The 23,556-nt window shown below is 50.4% G+C and overlaps 9 protein-coding genes across 9 annotated transcripts; 4 read left to right on the top strand and 5 right to left on the bottom strand.

The window, feature by feature from the left end:
• Positions 1-174: 174 nt before the first annotated feature.
• On the top strand, positions 175-3,131 carry F5J12DRAFT_803233 (MATE efflux family protein). Its single transcript, XM_051744448.1, has 15 exons — positions 175-845; positions 901-1,118; positions 1,166-1,191; positions 1,240-1,379; positions 1,431-1,450; positions 1,503-1,574; positions 1,623-1,814; positions 1,868-1,909; positions 1,969-1,981; positions 2,030-2,128; positions 2,198-2,293; positions 2,359-2,414; positions 2,466-2,572; positions 2,629-2,654; positions 2,712-3,131. Exons 1-15 carry the CDS (start codon positions 505-507, stop codon positions 2,935-2,937), a joined length of 1,674 nt encoding a protein of 557 aa, XP_051604419.1. The 5' UTR covers positions 175-504; the 3' UTR covers positions 2,938-3,131.
• Positions 3,132-6,074, bottom strand: F5J12DRAFT_925091 (uncharacterized protein). Its single transcript, XM_051749357.1, has 2 exons — positions 5,929-6,074; positions 3,132-5,866 (listed from the first exon to the last, which is right to left on the bottom strand). Exons 1-2 carry the CDS (start codon positions 6,024-6,026, stop codon positions 3,382-3,384), a joined length of 2,583 nt encoding a protein of 860 aa, XP_051604418.1. The 5' UTR covers positions 6,027-6,074; the 3' UTR covers positions 3,132-3,381.
• A 411-nt stretch (positions 6,075-6,485) lies between these two features.
• Positions 6,486-7,955, top strand: F5J12DRAFT_888643 (quinone oxidoreductase putative; the record flags this gene model as incomplete). Its single annotated transcript, XM_051747274.1, has 7 exons — positions 6,486-6,599; positions 6,662-6,835; positions 6,894-6,999; positions 7,060-7,174; positions 7,232-7,763; positions 7,820-7,878; positions 7,928-7,955. The coding sequence occupies 7 exons, from the start codon at positions 6,486-6,488 to the stop codon at positions 7,953-7,955; spliced, it is 1,128 nt and encodes a 375-aa protein (XP_051604417.1).
• Positions 7,956-8,182: 227 nt separating this feature from the next.
• Positions 8,183-9,438, bottom strand: F5J12DRAFT_713665 (Alpha/Beta hydrolase protein; the record flags this gene model as incomplete). The annotated part of the gene is made up of 8 exons (XM_051740851.1): positions 8,183-8,287; positions 8,345-8,441; positions 8,501-8,708; positions 8,764-8,773; positions 8,829-9,054; positions 9,117-9,188; positions 9,247-9,266; positions 9,319-9,438. 8 exons carry the CDS (start codon positions 9,436-9,438, stop codon positions 8,183-8,185), a joined length of 858 nt encoding a protein of 285 aa, XP_051604416.1.
• Positions 9,439-9,542: 104 nt separating this feature from the next.
• On the bottom strand, positions 9,543-11,535 carry F5J12DRAFT_311370 (ribosomal protein L1p/L10e family-domain-containing protein). The gene is made up of 4 exons (XM_051738846.1): positions 11,268-11,535; positions 10,942-11,208; positions 10,785-10,883; positions 9,543-10,718 (listed from the first exon to the last, which is right to left on the bottom strand). Exons 1-4 carry the CDS (start codon positions 11,465-11,467, stop codon positions 9,701-9,703), a joined length of 1,584 nt encoding a protein of 527 aa, XP_051604415.1. The 5' UTR covers positions 11,468-11,535; the 3' UTR covers positions 9,543-9,700.
• An 807-nt stretch (positions 11,536-12,342) lies between these two features.
• On the bottom strand, positions 12,343-14,900 carry F5J12DRAFT_311191 (uncharacterized protein). Its single transcript, XM_051738844.1, has 4 exons — positions 14,671-14,900; positions 13,060-14,615; positions 12,904-13,008; positions 12,343-12,852 (listed from the first exon to the last, which is right to left on the bottom strand). The coding sequence occupies exons 1-4, from the start codon at positions 14,744-14,746 to the stop codon at positions 12,559-12,561; spliced, it is 2,031 nt and encodes a 676-aa protein (XP_051604414.1). The 5' UTR covers positions 14,747-14,900; the 3' UTR covers positions 12,343-12,558.
• A 98-nt stretch (positions 14,901-14,998) lies between these two features.
• On the top strand, positions 14,999-15,890 carry F5J12DRAFT_888639 (ribosomal protein L5 domain-containing protein; the record flags this gene model as incomplete). The annotated part of the gene is made up of 2 exons (XM_051747273.1): positions 14,999-15,298; positions 15,351-15,890. The coding sequence occupies 2 exons, from the start codon at positions 14,999-15,001 to the stop codon at positions 15,888-15,890; spliced, it is 840 nt and encodes a 279-aa protein (XP_051604413.1).
• A 184-nt stretch (positions 15,891-16,074) lies between these two features.
• On the bottom strand, positions 16,075-21,319 carry F5J12DRAFT_311189 (uncharacterized protein). Its single transcript, XM_051738843.1, has 20 exons — positions 21,077-21,319; positions 20,969-21,014; positions 20,825-20,913; positions 20,745-20,774; positions 20,631-20,695; positions 20,324-20,583; positions 20,219-20,270; positions 19,800-20,161; positions 19,443-19,751; positions 19,183-19,391; positions 18,798-19,128; positions 18,687-18,745; positions 18,597-18,635; positions 18,402-18,548; positions 18,215-18,349; positions 18,099-18,165; positions 17,623-18,048; positions 17,394-17,563; positions 17,055-17,335; positions 16,075-16,994 (listed from the first exon to the last, which is right to left on the bottom strand). The coding sequence occupies exons 1-20, from the start codon at positions 21,140-21,142 to the stop codon at positions 16,370-16,372; spliced, it is 3,768 nt and encodes a 1,255-aa protein (XP_051604412.1). The 5' UTR covers positions 21,143-21,319; the 3' UTR covers positions 16,075-16,369.
• Positions 21,320-22,046: 727 nt separating this feature from the next.
• On the top strand, positions 22,047-23,550 carry F5J12DRAFT_803202 (uncharacterized protein). Its single transcript, XM_051744447.1, has 6 exons — positions 22,047-22,405; positions 22,471-22,511; positions 22,566-22,657; positions 22,708-22,782; positions 22,842-23,050; positions 23,107-23,550. Exons 1-6 carry the CDS (start codon positions 22,244-22,246, stop codon positions 23,452-23,454), a joined length of 927 nt encoding a protein of 308 aa, XP_051604411.1. The 5' UTR covers positions 22,047-22,243; the 3' UTR covers positions 23,455-23,550.
• Positions 23,551-23,556: the final 6 nt, after the last annotated feature.

Genomic DNA, 23,556 nt, shown 5'->3' with positions numbered 1-23,556 from the left:
GCAGTCCAAGGCTTCACCGGTGTGCATTTGCTCGCGATCTCGCCTGTAGTGCAGCAGAGACTTGATCGAGATCGTTGAACCCTGTTTGAGTCGAGGATGGCCACTGTCTCGACACGGTCACGTGATGGGTGGTATCGGCATTAATGTTTTCTGAATTGCAGTATATGTCACTGACATCCCCATTCGCGAATGCATCAAACTTCGATGAGGTCAAATGTACCTTCATTGACAACTCTTCTGCCAGACCATGGCACAGATAACCGGCTGGGCCTGCTTCCTGCAGCTATTACGTGTGGTCAAGCGATCGCTTTTATAAGGAGTACGACGCAACCACTTTCTGCCTCAGTTCTTTCTTGCAAGAGCTTGCCGCGCGACGGTTTTCTCAGATTCACCATCTCGGCACGTTCCCAGTCAGCGTCGAGAGATACTTGGTTTCCTTCCCTCGCTTGACTTGCCCAGAAAAAGCAGGAGAGTGGTTGTCTTGTTGCGTTAGTTGCGTTAACGATGTCTGCTGTTGGCACCCCGTCTTCGACACCACAAGATCGTGGCGTTCCAGCTCTCCATGTGGCCAGTACCGTTGGGCGTTGTTATCAAACTGATGCAAATGCCTGTCCCTCTGGGGGTTTCGACGACATCGGACAGCCAGCGCATTGCAGACTTGCCCCAGCGAGCAGACCAAATGCCGAGCTGGCATACAGAGTGCTGGAGACCACGCCGCTACTCTCTCCTCCGGTTCCTTGTGCCCTCAAGGACGCGGAACTCGCATCGTATACCTCTCAAACAACACGGTCCGTGCTCTGGGATGAAACGAAGATATTGCTCAAATATTCGTTCCCTGTCTTTGGGTAGGTCACTTGCTTGATTCGTACTTGTAGTCCCGATTGATCGCAAAATCCGCAGGACCCACGTGATGGAACACAGCATAATGATGGCTACGGTGATCTCGATTGGGCATATCTCTACGGTCGCGCTTGCAGCCGCTACCCTGGGCTTCATGACCGCTAACGTCACTGGCTTAAGTATCGTCCAGGGGATGGCCAACACCCTGGATACGGTCCTTCCACCGGCATGGACTTCCGATCAACCCCAGTTAGTTGGTCTCTGGACCCAACGAATGAGTGAGTTCACGAACGTGATAGATGGACGTAACTGACTTCCAACTCAGCTATTCTGATATCTATTGTATTGATTGTACGTACTCGTATTTCCCACCTGCTTGGTATATTGATCCTCTTCAAGCCGGTGCTTGCGTTATGGTTCCATGCAGAACCCATCCTCTTGGGGTTGAATCAAGGTCCTGAGATTGCAAGGCTAGCCGGCATCTACTTGAAATGGGCATCGTTAGGGCTCCCAGCTTACGCTTTCAATTGCGTATCCAGGTATGGTATACGATCCTTGCAGATGCCTAGGCGCTAATCACACCTGGTCAGGCGCTACTTTCAATCACAAGGTAAAGACAGTTCCACGAGCTACTAAATGATTGCCCATTCTTTACATTGCAGGACTATTCACCGTTCCCACCCGTATCACTCTTTTTATTGCACCAATTAACATATTCTTGAATTGTCTTCTGGGTAGGCGTGGCGTTTACTGTTACAGATCAGGAGTTTGACGATGTTTAGTATGGGGACCCGAGCCATTCTGCTTAGGCTTTATAGGGGCGCCTATTGCGGCTTCGATTTCCTACAACGTTGTGGCTGTCGCATCCGTAGTTTATGGGGTTTTCTTCGTTCCAAGAACTGCCTGGCATCCGATCACGGTGAGGGCGTTCACGAACTTGGGCTATTTGGCCAAACTAAGCTCTGGCGGTGTTGGCAAGTATCTCGTGGATGCAGCTGGAATTGTCTTATGGATAACATTAATGCAGGTCAACTCGCATCCGCCTGGTGGTCATGGGAACTCGTTGGACGTGCGTGCCTATTCCATCCTATTACACTGACTACATGTATGCCGACTTGTTGTTCGCAGTGGCTGCCAGCTTGTGAGTATGCGACCAAGTTGCTCTTACGTGGTGCTGAGCTTCTTCCAGCCTTGGGCCCGTCCCGTTGGCTGCCCAATCTGTCCTTATTACGACCTCCTCTTCTTTTTATCAAGCTCCTTATGCTCTGAGTATTGCTACCTCTGTTCGGTGGGTGTGCTTCTCTTCCTTATTCAGTTGTTTCCCCCTTTTTTTACGTCCCACACCGTTGGGTTGCAGGATCGGGAACCTCTTGGGAGAGAGAAATGCGAAGCGCGCCAGGGTTGTCGTTAAGGCATCTTTCCTGATTGTTATTGTGCTTGCAACCCTGTTCAGGTTCGCATATCACGAGAAATTGGCCTTGGTGCCTAGGGGTTTATTTGTTATCTTCTTCACAACAGTTGCACACTCATAACTTTCCGGCGATCTTGGGGCTATTTATTCAACAACGACCCTGGTATGAATATCCAAGGCACGCTTTATGGTTACTCTAAAGATATTTTTGCAGAGGTCATCCAACTGGTTGCCGCTGTTCTTCCACTTCTCGCGCTCGTGCAGATATGTGACGATGGCAGCGGTGTAGTTTCTGGCATACTAAGAGCTCGGGGGGAGCAGGTAAGATGCTTAGTGCCATCCCAACTTAGGATGTTCTATTCACCCAATCATGCTAGGTTCTTGGTGCATTGCTGAATATTAGGCATGCGACGGTTCTCATACTTCGGATTCCGTCAATACTGACCTTTTTCATCTCCAGTGCTTACTACATTGTGGGCCTCCCCATTGGCCTATGGCTGACTTTCAAGTTGGACTTCGGGCTTTTCGGCTTGTGGTGGGGTCTCAATATCGCTGTGGTATCCGCGGCTTCAACCGGGTTGTATCTATGCCTTATCACTGACTGGGACAAGGAAGTGGACAAAGTTGCGGCGCGTCTGGCTGTAGATAAGGGGTACAAACCGGTGGACGAGGAACATACACACTAAAAATGGCAGATGGCGACGGATCGTCGTGACTTTGGCCTGCGCTCCAAAATATCGGAGGACATGTTTGTTGACGGATTACGACAGATACAGATGACTTGACATGGGTGTATATACTAATGACTTGACAAGAATTATGACTTTCGCTTGCTTTGCGTGCAATAACCGTGTAAGTTGATCGCAGATAGGGGCAAATTACCTATATAGCGGCCATGTCACTGCCATCAGGGCACAAGGATACGATCATGTCTACCACGTTGTGTCCTATACACTCGACGGATAACTTACGGGGACGGAACCCTAGCAACGGAAATAAGAGCGCTCAGCAACAAGGATGCAGAATATCTTACGAGAGTAGGCACATAAACTCCAGGAGACGTGTAATCGGGCTGAACAGGTAAAGGAAAAGAAAAGAAAAGAAAAACAAGTAACGTAAACAAAAATGCTTCACGAAACAACCAGACCAGCCTTCTCGCGGACGACACCACTCCTCCTCTCAATCTCATGGAAGAATTGCAGAGCATTCAATGCTTTCTTCTCCAACTCTTCAGCTTCCCTGACCTCCTTCCCTCTTTCTTCCATTGCGACTCGGAAGCGCTCCCGGAGGTCCCAAGAGGCAAGTCGCAACACCTTACGTGTCTCACGACTGACACGGCCGGCGTGGGCATTGATGAAGGTCTCCGCTTCAGTCGCGTTCCCTTCGACATTGAGCAGTGATGCTTGTATGCGACGGCCAATGGTCCGGGGTATCGTATCCGGAAGTCGATAAATGAAGTAGCCAGTCGCTCCCACAACAACAGCCCCGATGACAGGAGCCACCCAAGATCTTGCTGTTTCATTAGCAGACAGATCAGACAGGTGTATAGCGCCATCAATGAAACCGCGAGCTCCCAAGACCTTGCCGCCAACCATAGTTAAGGCGCTCAGACCAATGGAGAGAACGCTAAGTGCGGTCGGATTCGACTCGTTATCATCGCCTTCCCCACCACCGAAGTGAACAGCCAGGTGGCGGTTAAAATCGAAGATGTCGCTAAATGAGGTATCCAACATGTCGGAACGTTGCGAGAGGCCAATCCCAAGATTGTAGGCGCCCCCTGCCACGACTACATGGGCTGTCGGGGAGTGGTGGTCTTTGAGTCCCCCCTTCTTGCCTGGGCGGACGTTAAACATGGCCTCGGGTACGAACACTCGACGAGACCGTTCAACACCCTGCGGAAGGTGCTCATCGCCGAGGTCAGTAATCTTCATCACCCCAGCCTTAGTCGTGACACGAGCTTCCTCCTCTGCCAACTTGACTGCCGCATCTAGACTCGCGAGAAGCGCCCTCCGTACGTCGCGTGCATAATCCCAGATTCGTAATAGGCCGCGATATGCTGGCAGACTAACGCAGTGATCTACTCCGGGGCGCCCCTGCCCCACGCGGTCAAGAGCAGTAGAAAGAACAGCTTTTGTTCTCTCGTGGGTCCTGGACGCACCCGTTTCTTCAACTCTTTCCAACGCATCTTCGAGCGCATCACGGCTATTCTTCATCTTCTCCCAAACAGGCTTTGACCGTAAGAGGTCGTCCTTAGCGTGATCGATATCCGATTGGGCAACGATGGCGTTTGCTCCGGCCAATAAATCAACCTCGCTCAACAGGTTGGAAAGGAACGTCGAAGCAGGCTGAAGCTTGGATTTCGATCGCTTGACCAATACGAAGGAGCGAAGCGACGACTCCAAGTCATCAAATGCGGGGTTGGCAGTGTAAGGACGAAGAGCAGCGGCGGAGTCCACAAAATGAACAAGATCCGCTGCGTCGTCGTAAGTACGAGGGCTGAACTCCTTGATCTGCTCCAATACGAGTCTCTTGCACTTCTCCTTGTTCTTGATCTGTTCGAATTTGTTGACGACGATGAAGACGTATGCCTTCTCGTTGCTGGCGGTCTCAAGGAACTCCTTCGCAGACAACGTGAAGTGGTTTTCAGCCGACACAACGAACACAACGACATCAATTTCTTCTTGACGAGCGAACAGGGCGGTCGTCTTGAGACTGTCACGATTAAGGCCCGGAGCATCAATGAGCGAGATGTCGACCACTCCGTTGTTTAGAAGAGACTCCGATGGAACCCTGCTGTCTGCCAAATATATCTTGAGCACAGGTTGAACGCCCGTCTCGTTATCCGTGACGATAGACTCGAGGTCAGCCAAGGAAACACGTGTGAAAGTTGACTCGTCGGAGACGGAGTAGGTTACGCCTTGTTTGAGCACATGAACCTCTTCGATCCCGTTGTTCTCGGATGCACCGTGCACTTCGCAGAATGCGGTAGTGCAAGGTTGCTGATCAACCGCCATGACCTCTCGTCTCAACAACGCATTCACGAAGGTAGACTTTCCGGCGTTTAGGTCGCCGGTCACAAGGACTTTGGAGGACGTGTCCGTGATGCGAAGACGGAGCTTGTCCATGTGTTGGATGGCAGACCCAATGCGTTCGTCCAACAGCTTGGCGATGGAACCCCGCTCAAGGTGCGAGACGAGAGCGGCTGGGGAGGTGGAGGAACCACTGGGACCGAGCTTCAGGTCGAGACGGAGAATGCTAAAATCCCCGCATTTTGAAGGCAGCGACCGGTCGTCGCTGTCACTACCCGCCCTATCCTGCTGCACGTCATTCCCGTCCAATAGCTCTGCTGACTCTGGAGCATCCGCAATCGAAGCTAGCGTCACCGTACAAGCCGAGCCATTGCGACTGGGGGTATAAACCACGTCGGTCTGACTGTCGGGGTCATCTGCAAAGGACAGGGAACGGCGAATAGAACGACGAGACTTCCTTGGGGCTGAAGTCTCGTCGTTAGGGTTTGATTCTTGAAGCGTAGGATATCTGACAACCCATTCGTTGTTATTGAAGTCGCGTACGTCTCCAAGCAGGCGCTGGGTAGTATCTAGACCAACGAGCAGACTGGAAGAGGTCGGGTAGAGGTGAATTGAATTGACTACTGAGGCATTGGAGAAATGTCGCACCGATCCTTCTGCTCGACGTATGCTTCCTGTACATCCTCAACCTTGAGATGTCTTTCGCCTGCAACTGCTGGCAGAGACGACTCCTGTCCAAGACGCATCGGTGAGAGTCGCGGCGAGCGAATACAGCGCCAAGCTTTTCTTTCCCGTGGGCGCAGCTGGAAACGGAATGAAATCACAGCCGAAAGCCTCCGTGCGTGGGAAGATGCTGAGTCAGCTACTATAGGGGCTATTTCACTACCTTCTCCTCTCTTTCGAAAATCGACTTCAAATACCTAGTGCGCGCAAAGTGCGTGAACCGTACACACGTACAGCTTCATCCATTTTGTGCGCACTAGATATCATGTCGGTCATGCATTCATCAACTCTCCCACCATTACGTTGTTTGTTAATGATGTCCGAAACTCGGCGTGCAGCTTTTCACCCGTATTCGAAGCGGGCGCAAATGAGTGCTGACTAAAGTTGCACATCAGCTTGCGTCAGCTGGTTTGTATCAAGATGCTTCTCGGGGCGATGGGCCCTACGCGCTAACTGAGTCCGTACTCCCTGCGTGTCTCAAGATGTCCACCATGATGCGCGCTATCTTAATCAAAGAGGGTAAAGGCCCCATCGAGAACCTATACATCGGTGAGGTCGAAAAACCAGTACTCAAGGAGGGTCAAGTGTTAGTGAAGGTCAGTGTGGCCCTTCTGATTTCGAGTCATATCGACGATTGGGATTCATGTTCGCCTCGCAGATCGTCGCATTTGGTCTGAATCGCATGGATTCATTACAGAGGGAGGGAAATTATCCTCTCCCTCCCGGCGCCTCCACCATTTTAGGGGTTGAATTTTCTGGGCGCGTCGACTATGTCGAACCTGGCGTCACCAAGTGGTCAGTGGGTGATGAAGTGTTTGGCTTATCCAGTGGTGTAAATTGATAGAAAATATGCGCGGCGACTGCGATCTTACTTATGTCTTTGTCACCAGGGTGCATATGCCGAATACATCGCAGCAGACCAAGATTTATTGATCAGAAAACCCCCCCACCTATCATGGGAAGATGCAGCAGGTATTCCAGAGAACTTCGTTACGGGTGAGTTTGCCCTGTTGCTTCAAGTTATGTATCCGTGAGTGTTGCTAATCCTACTTTTAGCCCATCAAGCAGTGACTTTATACGGTGAACTGAAGAGGAACGACAACGTCCTCGTACATGCTGGTGCCTCAGGAGTAGGCATTGCAGCGATACAGATGGCTCGCAGTTTTGGCGCGTGAGTACACTGCACCGCGTATTTACTGGTTCGCACACATTAATTTGTGACGTGCAGGAGGTCTGTCACAGCAACAGCATCAAACAAGGAAAAGTTAGACTGGCTTCTGTCCATCCCGAGCGGTGCAACCGAGGTCGCAAACTATAGGACAGAAGATTTTTCAACAACAGTCAAAAATGCTACCGATGGAAGAGGTGTCGATGTGATAGTTGATTTCGTTGGGCGTACCCATTGGGAGAAGAATATTGATTCTCTTGCTCTTGATGGCAGAATGACAATACTTGCTACACTGAGTGGTGAGATCGCTCTTGATCACGTGGCTACTGATCCCAATGTCAGTCGCAAAGGCGGCGTGGTCCCCAAGGTAGACTTAGGTCCTATCCTTTACAAGCGTTTAAAGATCCAGGGGTCGACTCTGCGGTCTCGAAGCTTGGAATACCAGTCCAACCTCATTAACAGGTGTGCTCGGAATTTTGTAGAGTTCCCAAAGGTAGAGGTTAAACGCCCTTGCAGCGCAGCTTTTCAGGACGTAGTCTCCAAGATAACAGGCAGCGAGGGGGACGGACCAATGCGCGTTTATATTCACAAAGTCCGTACCTATTTCCTCTTCAAATAGTCCTCGGTAGAGACACTCTTCATGAGTAGGTGTTTCCCTGGACGGAGATACAGGCAGCCCACAAGGAGATGTCGGACAACAAGAACTTGTAAGTAGACCACTTTCGAAAATACCCAAGTAACTTAAGTCATTTCTAGAGGGAAGATCGTTTGTAGGATTTCGTAGCCGAACACAATGATTGTGCTTTGTAAACTTGTAACCCGTACGAATTTGTGTACAGACGCCGAGTTGGTAGCCGTACACAGCGACTGTGCTTTGTGAACTTGTAACCCATATGAACTTGTGTACAGATGCTGAGTTGGCACCCATTGTAAGATCAACATACATTTGCGTGTCAACCCATGAAATAAAGTACGGTGCTCTCTTACGCAAATACCAAGCGCTGAGATATATTATAACCTTCCTCGAACTCCGGTCCGTAATACCCCTGTCACTAAAGCACCTGAGTGGTGTCTTTCTAACCACTCCAAAATAACGTCTACTACTTCGTCCTGACGCTAAAGATAGCGGCCGTGCATTGTGGCATAGTCGTCGATATTAGTAGAACCACTCACCCCAGCGAAATTATGGCCTGCGTCCTCCATCAGGTGAAGGACATGTGTCCCGGGAGTCCTCGAACCAAACGCACGCGCGTAAATAAGAGCATCATAACTGGGGTTTTTTTTCGTGAGGCGGTGAAGTCTCATAAGACAGAATATACCTATGCTTACACCGGTACCACCTCATCAACGAGTCCATGTACTGTGAGGACATTTATCGTGGACGGGAAGTTATCCCACACGATGCTGGTGTCCCAGCTTGCAAATTCCTTCAGGTCTTTTGGATATACTCGTTCGATGACTGGTTGGCGCGCAACGGTCACCTTCCACTCGTAGTATCCCGTAGTATCGAACGCTTCCTTGTATGTATCCATCCGATCTAAAAAGAAGTCCGAGGTTCAGAAATAACTACCGAAATATGAACATCTACCTACCGTAGATCCTCTGTGTGGGGTCATAAGATTATAGCAACCTTCGCTGGGCGGACAAAGGCTCTTACATGCATTCGGTAACGTCCCGAGACATTAACCATGGCCGTAACGCGTTTCCCTTCCTCCGATGTGCACAACCAGTGCATGCCAACGACAGACCCCCGAGAGTGACCCACTATCATATCGATTTCGTATCCATGATTTTTGCGGAGGAAAGCCACGACGGTGACAATGTCTTGGACATCTTCCGCGAACCCACCATACCTCCACTGTCCTCCACTCTCATGGCTCCCGCTACACAGGACTCACCGTAACTAGGGGTCTATCTGATACCGATGACAGGTCATCGTACTCACCGGAAGTCAAATCGGACAGAATCTAGCGGCAATCGCGCAGCAAGCCGCTTTTGAAAGAGATAATCTTTATGACTGCCAGCCAAACAGTTAGCGTCACGACCCTCGGCCGTTATCAGGACTTCATTTTCACCCCATGGTTCCATGCAGAATCTACGGAACCTGAGCATAATTTGTTGGCCGTGTATATCCGAACACAACTCACCAGTGCAATCTTCCTGCCATACGTAGGTTTATTCGGTTCTAGTTGCTCCAAGACGCCAACGAGTGTACAGTTATCGGCAGGCTGGGGGATATACAGCTTCGTCGACATCCTGTCTGCCATGGTGAATTGAAAGAAAGAGATGCTGACTTAGGGACGCTGCATGTATTTCGTGCTTCACCGGTTGGCGTTAATGCAGCCGAAGGGCCCAGCATCGGAACGCCGCAGTCATGTCTCAAGATCTCATGACTCAAGTGTTGTCAATTCAACAAGGGCATGTGTAGCATGTAGTACACCGGATCTACTCAGGTGCCGCAAGAGAAAAACACGTCACGATTTCCCCACTTTCTTGCCTAACAACGTGTCCTTTGGCGTTTTCGTTGTTCTACCCTTCACAACCTTTTCCTTTTTCTTTTCCCCGACGTCCGCACTTCGCTTGCTCTTCACTTCCTTTTGACTGATGGTAGCTACCGGAGGGGGTGATGAGGGTCTGATTTGACTGTTCCGTTTGATCGCCAGCGATCTTGGGGGGTTTTTCTTTGCTTTTCCTGCCTTTCACCACTTTCTCCTTCTTCTCCACAACGTCCGCGTTCTCCGTGGTTTTCACCTCTTCCCGACCGACGGCGGCCACCGGAGAGTGTGTTGAAGGTTTGTTTGACTGTTCCGTCGCATCCCCAGCTGTCTTGGCGGGTTTCTCCTTCTTTTTCGGTGGCTGATCCGCTAATGCGGGTGCGGCAGGCGAGGACTCCCCAGCCTTCTTACCTATTAAGGCGTTTTTTGGCGATTTGCTTACTCTGCCCTTGACGACTTTCTCCTTCTTCTTCTCCCCTGTGTCCGCGCTTCGCTTGGTTTTCACCTCCTCATGGCTGATGGTAGCCACTGGAGGGGGCGATGAAGGTTTATTCGACCGTTCCTTCCGATCCTCAGAGGTCTTCGTGGGTTTTTCCTTCTTTTTCGGCGGTTGATCCGCTGTGGCGGGAGTAATAGCCGAGGGGGTCGATTGTGTACCCTTCTTTTTTGGTGGTCGATCTTCTGCAGCGGATGCGGCAGTCGAAAAGGCCGATTTTTTGCGAACCTTCTTCGGCGGAGGGGGTGTGGGGGAACGTGACGGAATCTCGGCCTCGTCTACAGACATCTCATCCTCATCCTCTGATTCACCTTCGTCGGTTGAGCCATCCTCCTCTTCCGATTCTTCCATGGTCAAGCCAGCCCAGCGTCCCCCAACCTCATCCGAAAGCTCACACGACCATATTGGGAGGCTTACGCTTGAATTGGTTTTAATATGGAGACATTGAATATTGTCCCATCCACCCTTTATGTGGCTGGTAATAGCCGGTAAGGCGGCTTGGATATTTGCTAGTACCTGCTTAGGTGTTTGTGACAATACACCAACTTTGACCGATCTATTGGAGTCATAAAAGATAGTACTGAGTAAAACTGAGCTGGGGAATAGGAAGATAGTGACGCACGTGCATGTTCCCCTGTTTTGGTGCATGTAGGAGGATTCTACGGCGCGTTCCAGTTCGGTCTTGAGGTCCTTGCGTTTTAGGTTGACGGGTATAGGTTGTCTTTTCGGTCGTTCACAAAAGCATTAGAAGGATGAAGTGAGCACAGAGAAAAACCCACTTTTTGGCATCAAACCATTTTGAGCCGAGAAGACGTGGGAGGAGTGGTATAACGCGATCGTCCGCAAGGAACAGGGCATTTTCTTTCAGGAGCAACCGTCGTGCTTCGAACGCTTTGAATTTACCCTTCAATTTCTCTATCCCGACCACACGGGATATGAACTTAATGTCGTGTTGCTGAAGGAGATCCTTGTATTCCCTTTGAGGATCTTTTGTGATCAAGCACACAGCAGACGTCCTAGGGTCGACTAGAGTGTATTTCAGAGGGCTGGAGGAAGTGGGATCAAGTCATTTCATTGGATTTCAATGAGAGAAATGTATACACACATTCTAATGGGTTTTACTTTTTGTGTTGGCTGCATCTTCTTTACGGTGATCTGGAGCCATACATGCTGTTCTTTGCCCGGTAAGAGTTCAGTTTCTTCCCTTTCCTTCTCTTTCTTTGTGGCATAGTCATGAAGGGCTGTTACTGCGCGTTTACATTGCTTGAGCGAGACATGGTCGTCGATGAGTTCTGTCTTGGCCATGGCCCGTAATAAGAGTGAGCTTGGAATCGAGGCCTGCTGGCTGTCTCACTCTTGCAAGCAAATTGCTGTTTACCCTTTGTTTGTATAAATAGCCCCTATTCGAGTCTTGCCTCTGTCCTGGACTCCGGCTATTTGGGCCACTGATACGGTCTCGACATTGTCATCGGCGCTCCGCTTTTTGTCTTGATTCTCGAATTTGTCTTTTCAAAGTCGCGACAAGGACGTCGATCATGATACGGTCCCAGTTGTCGAATATATCTGTCGGATAACTCCAATTTGTCTCGATTACAAGGCTGTCTGTCTTTCATTGCAAACAGGTCCACTCCTTCTCATATAGCATGGAAATGGAAGGCGCCTTCAGTCGCCGTTCTTGCGGATGCTTATTCAAGACAAAGCGAACACCAAAAGCTCTTCCAGGAGTGGGAATCTCCCTTGAGCAGTGCTGATCTTGCGGACGTTTTCACAGCCGGAACGCACTGCCGAACGTGCGAACGAAAGTAAAAAATTGAATTGCATGGTGCAAGGGTTGTAGCAGTTCAACTTGGTTTCGAAAACGTAACGGGTTATGCATGCAGTGAAGGTATGTAACATATGCATTGTGTCAAGCTTCCAAACTACTTGTAGCAAGTAAGTGTAGTAGAGAGTGAAAAGAAAGACCATAGAATCCGTTCGTACAGCATGGTGTACTAGCGAGCGGGGGGTAGCTGGTGAGAAGGATTGCGGATGACCAAAGACAGCGAAATCGAGTGAGGTCGTCGACTAGAATGACTCCGGTTGGATGAATGTTGCAAGGTTGGCCACTTCGAATGCAAGGCAGGCCCGAACTAAAAGGAAAAGTTACAAAACCACCACCGATCCGAAAAAGTAGCAAAGCGAGAGCGATCAGGCTCATAAACACAATCAACTGAAGTAAGGAAAGCGATGACGGCGAAAGCCACGAAGGAGAGACACCAATATGTAACAAAATACGTCTGAAGCAAGGCACCCGGATCCATATACTCACACCGAAAACAACAATCACATAATAACGCACTTGCAACAGCCCCCTGCACCCAAGGTCCTCATCATCCTTCGGTGTTGGTTCTGTGTCGTCAGACGGTCGAGTAACACTGATAGTTGGGACCTCGGGGTGCAGATACCTGTGAAAAGGGCGGAGTCTCGCCCGTTGTGCTTTTTGGCCGGGGATTTGATTGTGGTAGCTCCTTCGGTTCCTGGATGGATAGCCGAGGTACATGTCCTGGTGATGGGCTGGGTCTTGGGGGTTCTTCCTCCTCGGCGTCTGGCTGTGGCTGCTCTTGAACCTGTCCAAACTCGTCCATAGGTATTGCTTCATTCCCACGGGGGGCTTTGTATTTCGAGTAGTCGAACCCAAAAGTACCTGGAGCCTTCGACGTGATTCAATATCCATGCCCCTGAGATGTTACAGCAATACATACCGGCCGTATGGGTGTTGGTTCGGGAGGCTTTTGGCGTGGACTGCCATCAGCTCGTTCGTACTGACCATCCAGACCCTTCTTTCGAGCTACAACCGGAAGTACAACCTGAAAGAATGCTCAGTGACCAAGTCCAACATGCAGGGTTTTGTCACATACATCGTCCCAGTTTCCCGATTTCTGAACCGGTTGTGTCCATGTCGGTATGGCATTAACGATATCGCCCTCTGGTGTCGGGTACACAGCAACTGAATGTCGAGGATCTTCCTTTTGACGTGACGATGGTGGAGGCGTTTTGCCCTTGGTCTTTGGCTTCTTTGGTGTAGACGCAGGTGACGTTGTTGCCGGGCTCTTGGCGCGGCGCTTCGTTTGAGATTGATCCGAAGCTTGGGACACCGGAGAAGTTGCTCTGGGAGCCGTCTGGGAACGAGATGAGGAGGGGAGTGGTGCTGGCATTGTGCTCTCCGCACTTGACCTAACAAGACCTGCAGAAGGTGATTCAGATCTTAATGATCCCGAAATGGTCCGAGCAGTGGGGACGCGTGCAAGAGTCGTGTCTTCTCGTGGCGAATGCGTGCTAACCAGGGTATCGCTTCGTAGGTCAGCTGCACTATCAAGCGGCAACTCCGGCTTGGAGGCACTAAAGCCGGAGTGCACAGTGTCGTCCGTGCCAACGTAAGCATCATAAAAGGCCTCCGTATCGATGTCTTCTTCAGCTTCGATGTCCGTCAGCGGGCGCTCATCAAGAACCATGTCGACATCGCGTGTTCGTTCGTCATCAAGGTGAAGACTTTCTCGCGTGCCAACACCAACACTCTCGGCTCGTTTCCGCCGTTGGCCATATTCAGAGAAACCGGGATGTTCGCGTGTCTGTGAACGCGCAGGTGTCTGTATGGTATGTCCGAAATTGGCGATCTGTAGCATTTCCACATGCTTTGCTACGCGCAGTTCGCCCACTCCACCGTTCCTGTGGATGTCTCCTCTGTACCAATGTTCGAACGGGCGTTCCTCCGAGTCGGTTGATGCTCTAGGTTGTTGGAAAGCTGATTCGTAACCTCTGAAGCGCGTCGGCAAGACCGCCGTCGGAAACGGAGCAGGCTCATTCATGAGACTAGTGGTAGCGTGTTGCGGGGTAGAGGGCGTGGGTATCTGATCGACCTCCTTAACGACCCACAGATCTTGCGGAGTTTCGGGGTGGGGTGGTTGATGAGACCCGGGAATGACGCCATTGCGACTCTCCGCTCTGGGTGCTAGGCTCTGAGCGTGACTACTTGAGCTCGTTGTTCTATTGCGCATTGGGACAGGTATCCGTGTCGGTCTGATGTTAACGTCGAAAGTGCGTGGTGAAACCGAACGGGAGTCAAGTGTTGGCGGAACGGTGCCGTTCGGGTATCCGTTTGGCTGGGGTTTGTCGAATATGGAGGGCTGAGAGTAAGTGCGCGCACGCATTGGAGGGGGATGAGGAGATGACGCGCCGTTCGGACGCGAGTAGCTGTTGGCTGGAGACTCGTCGTGGCCATCCGGCGTACCTTTGGGCTGCTGAAGGCTCGGTCTGGGAATAGCACTACTTTTTCTTGAATCAGCAGGGGTTGTGCGGTATTCTCGAGGAAAATGGGGTGATTTGGAAGGAGTGATCGACCTCGGGGAGTCGTCGGCAGATGTAATGGATGCGACGGACATGCGCTTTGCCAGAATGCGGCTTTCACCTTCTAGACCTGTAAAATCCAAAGGTTGAGAGACGCAATAAGCGTTGAATGCGACCCTACTCACGTTGACGCAGTGCCGGCACAATGGTCTCGTCCCATGTCGGCAGCGTTAACTGTGCCGCCGGTGCAGTCAAGGCCATCTAAGAGAAAAAAGAAATAAAAAGACTACGAGACAAGAAACAAACGATGACAGTAGTGTTGTGAATGTATGGTAGCAGAGGTGTAGACGACGGCAGTCCTGCCAGCAAAGCAGTGACAGCGATCCGGTCAAACTACGGAACCGACTTGATCAGCCCTGCCATTTACTTCCAAAACCATTTTTCAGAGCCGGAGTCGGTGGGTCTTAAGTTCATCCTCCAACCCACGCTGCTCACGAGTTCTCAACCTAGACTATGAGCGTGGCAGCCGCAGCAGCAGCCAGCGTTGCGCCCGCTGTGCGCGCCTTCCGCAAGCCTCCCAGGATACGCAAGTCGCTGAAGTACGATCAACACGGTTTGCCCATTCCTCATGTCGACATCGCCATCCGTGACATTGCTCCATGTCGTCTGCGGGAACACTACTACACCACCCTCCAGGACGACCTCATGTACATGACCTACGTCCATGAGTCTGGTCACCGTCCTCCACCTCGGCAAATCCGTCTCAGGTTCGACCCCAATGACCCATACTCGAGAAACCGCCGCAACAGTCCAGTCGGTGGTGACCAGCTGGGTAGGAAAACCTGCACCGGTCTCCACCCCTCAGACTGTTGTCCAGCTCGACAGCATAGTCCTCCACACCATGCAAAAAGACGCAATCAATAACAGGAGCTCATTGGTCGGTGCTATTGCTGCATTCCGTGCGCTCTCTGGAGAGACAGAAAACGGTGGAGGCAGGTCGTCCCGCGGTGGTGTGGAGATCGTAAAGGGAAAAAAGGCAGTCAGCGGTTGGGTCCGCCCAGGCTTGCCTCTGGGTTGCAAAGTAACCCTCAAGGGTCCCAAGATGTACGACTTCATCGCAACCCTGACGGAATTCGTCTTCCCGAGGATGCGTGAGTTCAACGGCATCGTTCTCCTACCAGCTTCTTCGACCATGAGAACTCCAAGCGGTGTAGCAGGCGTCGTCAGCTTCGGGTTGCCTCCCGAGGCCATGGGGCTCTTCCCTCAAATAGAGGTCAACCTAGATGCATACCCCAAGCCTATTGGGTTCCACGTACATTTCATCACAAATGCGGAAGGTGCAGGCGCACAAAATCGTGCGAGGGCACTGCTCTCAGGCTTCCAGATTCCCTTCGCTCGCAAGTAGACGATCACCCGACACGTCCTACTTCACTTTACGCGACTTTTTAATGTGCATTTCGTGTAGTATGGCCAGGTATACAATCTTAATGAACACCTCCAGTACACGAAGTAATTTCAGTCCTACCACTATTGTCATAACAGTCCAGGTCGACGGGGATACCCATTTTCACTACTCGTCCTACAGTTTTCTCTGCGTAAGTGACCACGAGAATGGGGCCGCCGCTATCTTGAAGTAGGTTCTACAAACCTGCAAGGAAGCAGCCATTCCTGCCCGCTCAACTTCTCGATAAATAGATATTATTGCTATATGGCTATTATGCGGTACGGTGCCATATGTTATGTAAGGAGGGTGTGGTGCACGAATAATAAAAAAGCAATGATGACAACTCGGAGAGAAAAAGTACAACGAAAAGATGCGAGTGCAAGGAAATTAATAGTCACCTATTCCAACTAACCACTGACCGATCCTCCAACCCCACAACGTCATCGACGTGCCACACCTTGTTGCCACTGTATATCCCCAAGCTTATGTCTCGATGATGAACGTGGACGCTCAATGCCATATCTCGACGACGGCGTAGAGGTCGAGGAGGACGTGTTCAGAACGGCCGAAGTCTCAGAGGCTGTTCGACGTGCTTTCCTTGGAGCGATAATAGAACTGCCCTTGGGCGTGTCGTGACCCTTTAATCCGGACTTTCCGACCGCAGGTTTCAGTGCGGGAGCGAGTGCTGGTAGAATCTCCCTCGCAAGCTCCCGGACGAGGACGGCACCGTCATCCTTGCTCAGCTTGAGCACAATTTCATGCAGACCGTACCGTTCCACCAGCATTGCCCTATTAGGGTGGACGTCACAAACGGTGCGCAAGATGCGCAACAGGTTGAGCCGGACGACTGCACGGCTGTGACCGAGTCGATCAATAATGCGCTTGAAGAAAGATGCTTTCGCGAGGCCAATGGTGACCGGTATCGAGGTTCGGCATATCTTGAGAAGGGGGTCGAGCAAGTTCTCAAACGAGTTAGCTTTCGCTGAGACGAAACATTTCAGGAGTGCGTCAAGAGAGTCTGGCTCGACAAGAACGTCTTCTATCTTGGCAGTTTCATCTTGCAGCCTGCAAAGCACCATGAGTCAGCGTCCCCGAGTAACAGGTAAAATTCAAAAGCGGAAGTACCATGAGAGTATTGCTTCCAGCGCGCTGACCTGGAAGTAGGGATCGTCCAAGAGTTTCAAGTACATCCCCAGACCATTATGTTGCCAAAGAAGGTTCCGACAACTCTTCCCGGCGCTTGCCAAATCACACAGGATAGGCAACGCAAATTGTTTCAGCGGCGAACTGGTTTCGATGACTCGTTTCAGACAAGGTATAATTCCTGCCTGAGCAGCTTCCTCCTGGCGTGACTTGTTGAGCCGACAGAGATTATAGCAGGTCTGGAAGATGTGATTGGAGATTTCCTGAATATTACAAGTGGTAAGCACAAGAACAGTTTCAATTCCCAGAACATGGACGTACTGTGCTGTGTGGACCAGCCTTGGCTTCGTCAAGCAGTCTAATAAGAATTTCGATGGCATTGGCGTTCTGCATGACTTCCAAGAGATTTGCATTCATGGACAAATGCTTCACTGCCTTCAGCATTTGTACCAAATACTCCGGCTCCAGTAGTTCGCATGCGCGCAGCAATCCTGGCAAGGGACTTCTGTCAGCTTGCTCATCGCGGCACGCTACGAAAAGGAAAACCCACTTCTCACAATCTTGCGAGTACCTATCGCATTCCGAACGTGAATATCGCTCTGCGTCACCTGCGAAAACACGAGCAAAATTTGTATAATCTTCTGCTTCATCTCCATTGCACTTGGACTCGAGTTCCCAATGACATTGAGGAGCGCGGACGATAGCGGATCAAGAAGGCCTTCCTTAATGAACATCCGACAAAAGTCGTTCTTGGTTGTCGGGCTCTGCAACTCAAACACGCTCCCAATACCGTTCAAAGCGTCTACTACAAGCTCGCTTTGCTCGGTATAGTCTTCGTCGAGGAGGTCCACCAAGACTTTGAGACCACGACATGCAATAAACATTTGCAGAGTCAGCACAGAAGTATGGCAAAGGAGTCGGATGAAATTTGAGGCTTCTACTCGGCATTCTGAGGGATATTTCTTGGAGGTAAATCCTGCATCGGAGTTAGGGGAGAAAGTGGCATAGTACACTGACGTTACTCACCCATCATCATCGGAATACCACCGATGAGGCAGAAGCTCTCCAAGAAACCAAGATCGCTCATGACAAGCTAGAGTGTGTGTCAGCCTAACCCATCGAATGTCACAACATCACATTACCAGGTTGATGATGTGAAGTAATTTCATCAAAACATCACGCGAACACCTTCCTTCCAGCACCTCCAAGATTGCAAGCATGCCATGTGATGACACCAACTGAACCAGCATGTCCGGGTTGTCGGTCATGATGTTAATCTAACGACAATCTTTATGATGTTGATCACCAGGAAGAAGGCTAAATGCTCACTAGCTGATCGCATGCATCCCGCAGTTGGAAGTCGGGTGCGGATGGCGTGAGTTCGTCGATCAGCTGATTCACTAAACTGCATAGACGAGCGTGCTTATCACGTTGCAGATTAGCCTCCAAGTCGTCCTCCGCAAAGCCTTCGTCAATCTAAAGCACCATCAGATAGTGGATTGCACAAATTGCCAAGGTACATACCTCCGCAAACGGGTCATCTTCGTCGTCTTCATCCCCGAGCTACACAACAGTTTGCTCGCTAACGTTCGCAATTTAGCAGCGGTTACTTACCCAGGACTTATTCGACAACCGTGTGTTGAGCTGAAGGGTTTGCATCGGCTGCTCCAGAGCTTACTTAGCCGTTAGTTCACGAGAGCAGTCAGCGCCAAGAAAGATACTCACTGCTCCCGCTAGCCTTACCAAATACATCATCGTAGTCCTCGTTATCCTCTTCGGCATACTTGTCGAACTCACGCGAACCCGCCGCACGCTTTGCCTCCGAACGACCAAATGATCCAGACTCATTTGACCCAACCAACGACGACGATCGAGAATGGGATCGAACGTGGGCGGATGAGGGCACGTTTTGACCGACGAGGTTCAGGGAAGATCGGGATGTTTTACGGGAGAGGCCAGGTAGGGGAGCCGACTTCGGACCGGGGGAACTGGGGGTGATACCAAGAACCTTAATGTCATCTGGATGGAAAAGTCCGGGCCGGACAGAATTCCTCATCTGCGGCAGAAGTACAGTTAGCTTGTGGGAAGTAAGCAAAATCACACAACAAACCTTGAAATCTGCCACTTTCTCTTGAAGTATGAAGTCGTCCTCATCGGCTGCAAGGTCTGAGTAATCCTCGACGATGGGTATCATGTCCGCGGAGGGGGCTTTTGCCAGTGGTATTGTGCCGGGGCCTCCAGGGCTTCTGCTGGGGCGAATAGTTTGAGAACAGTCGTCCACCTCTACCTTGTCATCCTCCAGAGCAGTTTTTTCGAAACCTATAGGATACCTATCAGAAATGCAGGGTAAGACCACGCTGACACACGTACCTTGCAACTTGGTGAACGAAGGACCATCCTCGAAATCGTCGTCCCAGTTGTCCGTTTGCTCCTCGGGGGGTTGGAGGACGAAAGGCGCTGGCTCACGAATCTTCTCCACTAACCCGATAGCCGCCGTCGGTTTTGTGGCTACGCCACTTTGCGCTTTAAGGGCCAAGGGACCGGCTACAGATTGTTGGAGACCGAGCACTGAGTGTTGGAGGAGCGAGATGCCAGGCTTGTCGCGAGTGGCTTGCGTAGGAGACGCCGGGGGTCCTCCCACCTGGGGACGAGCTCCATGTTTGGAAGGTCGAGTAGGAGCTATGAACATCAGTATTGAGAGTAAGTCAAAGGAAAGAGTTGTTTCACATTTCAAAGCCTCGTTCCACTCTTGGACTTTGAGGACAGCCTCGTCGAAATTATAGTTAGCTTGAGAATTCTTCGGTACATGCGAGTTGCTGTCAAACGAGTGGCCGTCCTTTCCAGCCACCACACTTAATTGTTTCCTGGCAGAAATCATCCATGGGTGCTTCAAGAGCTTCTTGGCGGATATACGAAGATTAGAGTCCTTTTGGAAACAGTGAAGTAAGAAATCCTTGACGATTGGAGAGGCACCCTCGGGTATTGGAGGACAGTCGTCTTGAACAATCCGGAAGAGCGCGGGCATCGGGTCAAGAAAGTGATACGGGGGTCTGCCCTCCAGGAGTTCAATCACAACGCAACCCACACTCCTGCACAACAAAAATATATATCAAGGTGGATTCCGCCAAGAAAGCTGCATCACATGCCATATATCCGATGCCGTCGTTGCACCTGATTGCTCAATCACTTCAGGTGCCACTATCATGAACGAAAGTTAGCCGTAAACTTCCTGATTCCAGGAAAACACGCACTCCAATATGGGCTCCCAACAACGGCGTCGTCACTGACAGCTCCGGTCGTCGTGGAACTGGCGACTCCAAAATCTGCCAGCTTCACACAGCCATCTTTATTGGTCAGTATGTTCGCGCCCTTAATATCGCGGTGTATAACACCCTGATCGTGGAGATATACAAGCCCTTCGAGCACTTGACAAATGTATACCGCAACGAGATTCTCGGGAAACTTTCCGAAACGCTTGCATATATGATGAAGGGATCCGTTCTCGCAGAATCTGTTCGTAGTCAGCACGTTATCTGTCCATAGCCGAGTCATACACACTCGAGGATGATGTAGAGGTACTCCGGTGTCTTCACAAACCCTTTATATTTGACGATGTTCGGATGCTTACGGATTATGAGCTAAACAATCTCCAGTACAGTAGATGCCGCTCACATTGAGATTCTTGAGCAAGTCGATCTCGGACTGCAGGAGCGTGTTATTTGGGGTGAAAAGAACGTCAGTAGAAAATTCACCATGATCTGAGCCAGTTCCCCCTTCGGGATATTGCTGAGTTGTATTTCCTTGACAGCAACAGCTTCACCAGTGGCCCAATTAAGTGCCCCTACATGGCTGACGCTTGAACTGCACAGCATAAATGTTCGCCAGGTAAAACTTACGGTACACCTGGGCAAAGGCACCCTTCCCCAGAGAGTCCCCTAGTTGCTGAGAAAAGATCAGAGGTTAAGCCAGCACAGGAGCGGCTCTCATGTATTAGATTGACGAACGTAGTCATTGAGAAGTTTTGAGCTGTTCGCCCGCTTTCCTGGACTTATGCCACGAATGGCCGACATAACTGGGCAGTCTATACGTTGGATGCCAGGAGAGTGGTAGGAGTACGCGAGGTAATAGCTGGGTGTTTGAGGGAGACCGGTAACCTTCCGAGACCCAACCCACGGATATAAAAGGGTATGGGGAGGTGGATTCAGAGATCAAAAGAAAGATTGGGAAACAATGACGTCCCCTCTAAAGTCGCGTCCCGCGCCGACGAATTGCAAAGTGGGCAGTGTTGGGCAGCAGTACTGTACCAAGTACTGGCCACAAGATGAGTCCGATTTGGACAAGCACGCAGTTCCTATACTATTCACGTGACTCAGTACCCTACAATATGACTACCAGTCAATTTGGAGTTGCTACTGGTCGACTCCAGATTCCAAATCCGTCACTTACACTTGAGAGCTTCACCCCCACAATGCGCATACCTTCTCAGAGCAGCGCGAGGTGGCGTCGTATTACTGTAGCAGCTCGCCGGGGTGCCCTGTGGGAGCGATCGCCAACACCTAAATCTGGTCACCGTGGTGGATAACACCACGGCCTTGATCAGATCGAAATCCCCGAAGCACTTTGATACAAGCAAGGCTTACACAATGACACTTGAAGCATCATCTGCAAAACTACCCGAGGGAATGAGCAGGTTATACCTGCCTCCGTTTGGAAGTGACTTGTCGTAAGACTCGCTAAGACACTTGTTGGCCAATAAGAGGGCTCGCTCAAATGCGAAAGAGCTGTTAACAGCCGCATCGCGTAGCTGTTTCCCAGATGATGAAAGCTCAAACAAAGCGTACCCCTTTGACGATAAATCATCATGTTAGTTAATAACCACTTGAGCAGCAGAGGCCTTAAAAGAGACTTTATTAAAATATCGACCTGCTTGACTTCCATTTGCATTGACGTCATTGAATTGCCAACTTCGTTACTCTCTGAAGCAAAGCTGCCTCTTGGGGCACAATAACTGACTCCCACGCAACGGGCACAACCCACACAAGGCATAGTGATTTATGAGTCTGGCCCCAGTATGCCCGGTGACTCAGACGGCCTGATGACCTAGTTGGTTGCGAGCTTGATTGACAGTGGTTTGCGCAGCTACTAACCACACAACTCTTCCTTTACTCGTCATGTCAGACAAACCAGAGACAGACATACCCTCACTCGATCCCAACATTTACGATGCAATACTGGATTCCGAGATACTTTCGTTCATGAAGTCATTGACTGGTATTCAGGACGATGATGAACTTAAAGCACACGTACTAAACATTCAGAAGAAGGCTTACGCTGTATGCATGACTCACAATTAACAAGAGTAGGGTTCAAGTGCAGTACTGACCTTGGACTTCCGCAGGTATACCCTTATCCATGCATAGGTTTCTTGCATTTTATGAAGTACGAGTCATGTTTTGTAGGGTGACGCGCTATTAGCGCTTACTGGGATGAAAGCCGAAAGATATCTTCCCATGAGTCATACCAACAAGTCCTTAAGCTCGAACGGGACCGTGAAGGTGCATTGCTTTTGGAGATCGGCTGCTGTCGTGAGCATCTGTATTGCGATAATGAAGTGTTATATTGACCTGCCTTCAAGTTGGGATGGAGATGAGGAGAGCTGCTGCAGATGGTTTCCCTGCGAAGCAAATCATCGCTTCAGATTTACATTCAGGTGAGTCATGTCTCACGGTCTATTGTTCCAACACTGAATGGCCGCCTTGCCATCGGCAGAATTTTGGGAGTTTGGCCATGCCCTTTTTCGAACCACACCTCAGTCGTTCCCAGCTACCTTCGTCGCAGGGGATGCACTCGATCCTGATTTTCTCTCACCACTTCCAGGAAATTTTGAGTCTCGGGCGTCCCTAGATTTATCGACCTTGATGACACTGAACCAACTGAAAGGCAAGGTATCAGCAATTTATGCGAGATCACTTTTCCATGTAAGGCAAACAAATTGAAATCGCGTACCCGCGTTTGACTCCATTGGTCATGACAGCTTTTCAATGAAGACCAACAACGCCAACTAGCCCACTCACTGGGCAGTCTTCTGTCTACCCAGCCTGGGAGTGTCATTTTTGGCTCTCACATGGGAAATGTAGAGAAGGGCATTATTAAACACGAACCGATTGCTGGGCAGGATTGTACGTTTTTCCATAGTCCAGAAAGTTGGAAAGAATTGTGGTGTGAAACATCGCCTGGGGACTATCAGAGTAATAGTCAAGGCAAGCTGACTGACCCAGTTTTCCGATTCGGGGAAGTTAACGTCGAGGCAAGTTTCCAATTCGTCAGGACGGCATCGGGTATGGAAGGGTTCCGGATGGATTGGAGCATAACCAGGCTGTAGAGAGATATGGTACGCATCTGGTAGTGGGCCGCTCGACGTCCTTCCGTATGTACTGTATTTTATGATAACTAAGCTCCAGACTCGACACCAATTAATGGTACT

Source organism: Pisolithus orientalis, assembly GCF_024613125.1.
Source record: "Pisolithus orientalis strain OTSU chromosome Unknown F5J12scaffold_3, whole genome shotgun sequence".
NCBI lineage: Eukaryota > Fungi > Basidiomycota > Agaricomycetes > Boletales > Pisolithaceae > Pisolithus > Pisolithus orientalis.
This window is presented reverse-complemented; position numbering and strand designations above follow the sequence as displayed.

What these genes read in the sequence shown, in the direction of transcription:
- F5J12DRAFT_311191 (XM_051738844.1), bottom strand. Translation starts at nt 14,746, where the DNA reads ATGGCCTTGACTGCACCGGCGGCACAGTTAACGCTGCCGACATGGGAC. An exon ending in TGTGCCGGCACTGCGTCAAC is followed by an intron (nt 14,616 to 14,670) that starts GTGAGTAGGGTC and finishes TGGATTTTACAG; the next exon opens with GTCTAGAAGGTGAAAGCCGC. An exon ending in AATCGGGAAACTGGGACGAT is followed by an intron (nt 13,009 to 13,059) that starts GTATGTGACAAA and finishes GCATTCTTTCAG; the next exon opens with GTTGTACTTCCGGTTGTAGC.
- F5J12DRAFT_803202 (XM_051744447.1), top strand. Translation starts at nt 22,244, where the DNA reads ATGTCAGACAAACCAGAGACAGACATACCCTCACTCGATCCCAACATT. An exon ending in GGTTTCTTGCATTTTATGAA is followed by an intron (nt 22,512 to 22,565) that starts GTACGAGTCATG and finishes CTGGGATGAAAG; the next exon opens with CCGAAAGATATCTTCCCATG. An exon ending in ATGCGAGATCACTTTTCCAT is followed by an intron (nt 23,051 to 23,106) that starts GTAAGGCAAACA and finishes TGGTCATGACAG; the next exon opens with CTTTTCAATGAAGACCAACA.
- F5J12DRAFT_311370 (XM_051738846.1), bottom strand. Translation starts at nt 11,467, where the DNA reads ATGGCCAAGACAGAACTCATCGACGACCATGTCTCGCTCAAGCAATGT. An exon ending in AAAGTAAAACCCATTAGAAT is followed by an intron (nt 11,209 to 11,267) that starts GTGTGTATACAT and finishes CACTTCCTCCAG; the next exon opens with CCCTCTGAAATACACTCTAG. An exon ending in CAAAACAGGGGAACATGCAC is followed by an intron (nt 10,719 to 10,784) that starts GTGCGTCACTAT and finishes TGACTCCAATAG; the next exon opens with ATCGGTCAAAGTTGGTGTAT.
- F5J12DRAFT_311189 (XM_051738843.1), bottom strand. Translation starts at nt 21,142, where the DNA reads ATGTCGGCCATTCGTGGCATAAGTCCAGGAAAGCGGGCGAACAGCTCA. An exon ending in GTGGAACGAGGCTTTGAAAT is followed by an intron (nt 19,752 to 19,799) that starts GTGAAACAACTC and finishes TGATGTTCATAG; the next exon opens with CTCCTACTCGACCTTCCAAA. An exon ending in AAGATGACCCGTTTGCGGAG is followed by an intron (nt 18,549 to 18,596) that starts GTATGTACCTTG and finishes ATGGTGCTTTAG; the next exon opens with ATTGACGAAGGCTTTGCGGA.
- F5J12DRAFT_925091 (XM_051749357.1), bottom strand. Translation starts at nt 6,026, where the DNA reads ATGCGTCTTGGACAGGAGTCGTCTCTGCCAGCAGTTGCAGGCGAAAGA. An exon ending in TACGTCGAGCAGAAGGATCG is followed by an intron (nt 5,867 to 5,928) that starts GTGCGACATTTC and finishes GACCTCTTCCAG; the next exon opens with TCTGCTCGTTGGTCTAGATA.
- F5J12DRAFT_803233 (XM_051744448.1), top strand. Translation starts at nt 505, where the DNA reads ATGTCTGCTGTTGGCACCCCGTCTTCGACACCACAAGATCGTGGCGTT. An exon ending in GCTTTCAATTGCGTATCCAG is followed by an intron (nt 1,380 to 1,430) that starts GTATGGTATACG and finishes ACACCTGGTCAG; the next exon opens with GCGCTACTTTCAATCACAAG. An exon ending in TAAGAGCTCGGGGGGAGCAG is followed by an intron (nt 2,573 to 2,628) that starts GTAAGATGCTTA and finishes CAATCATGCTAG; the next exon opens with GTTCTTGGTGCATTGCTGAA.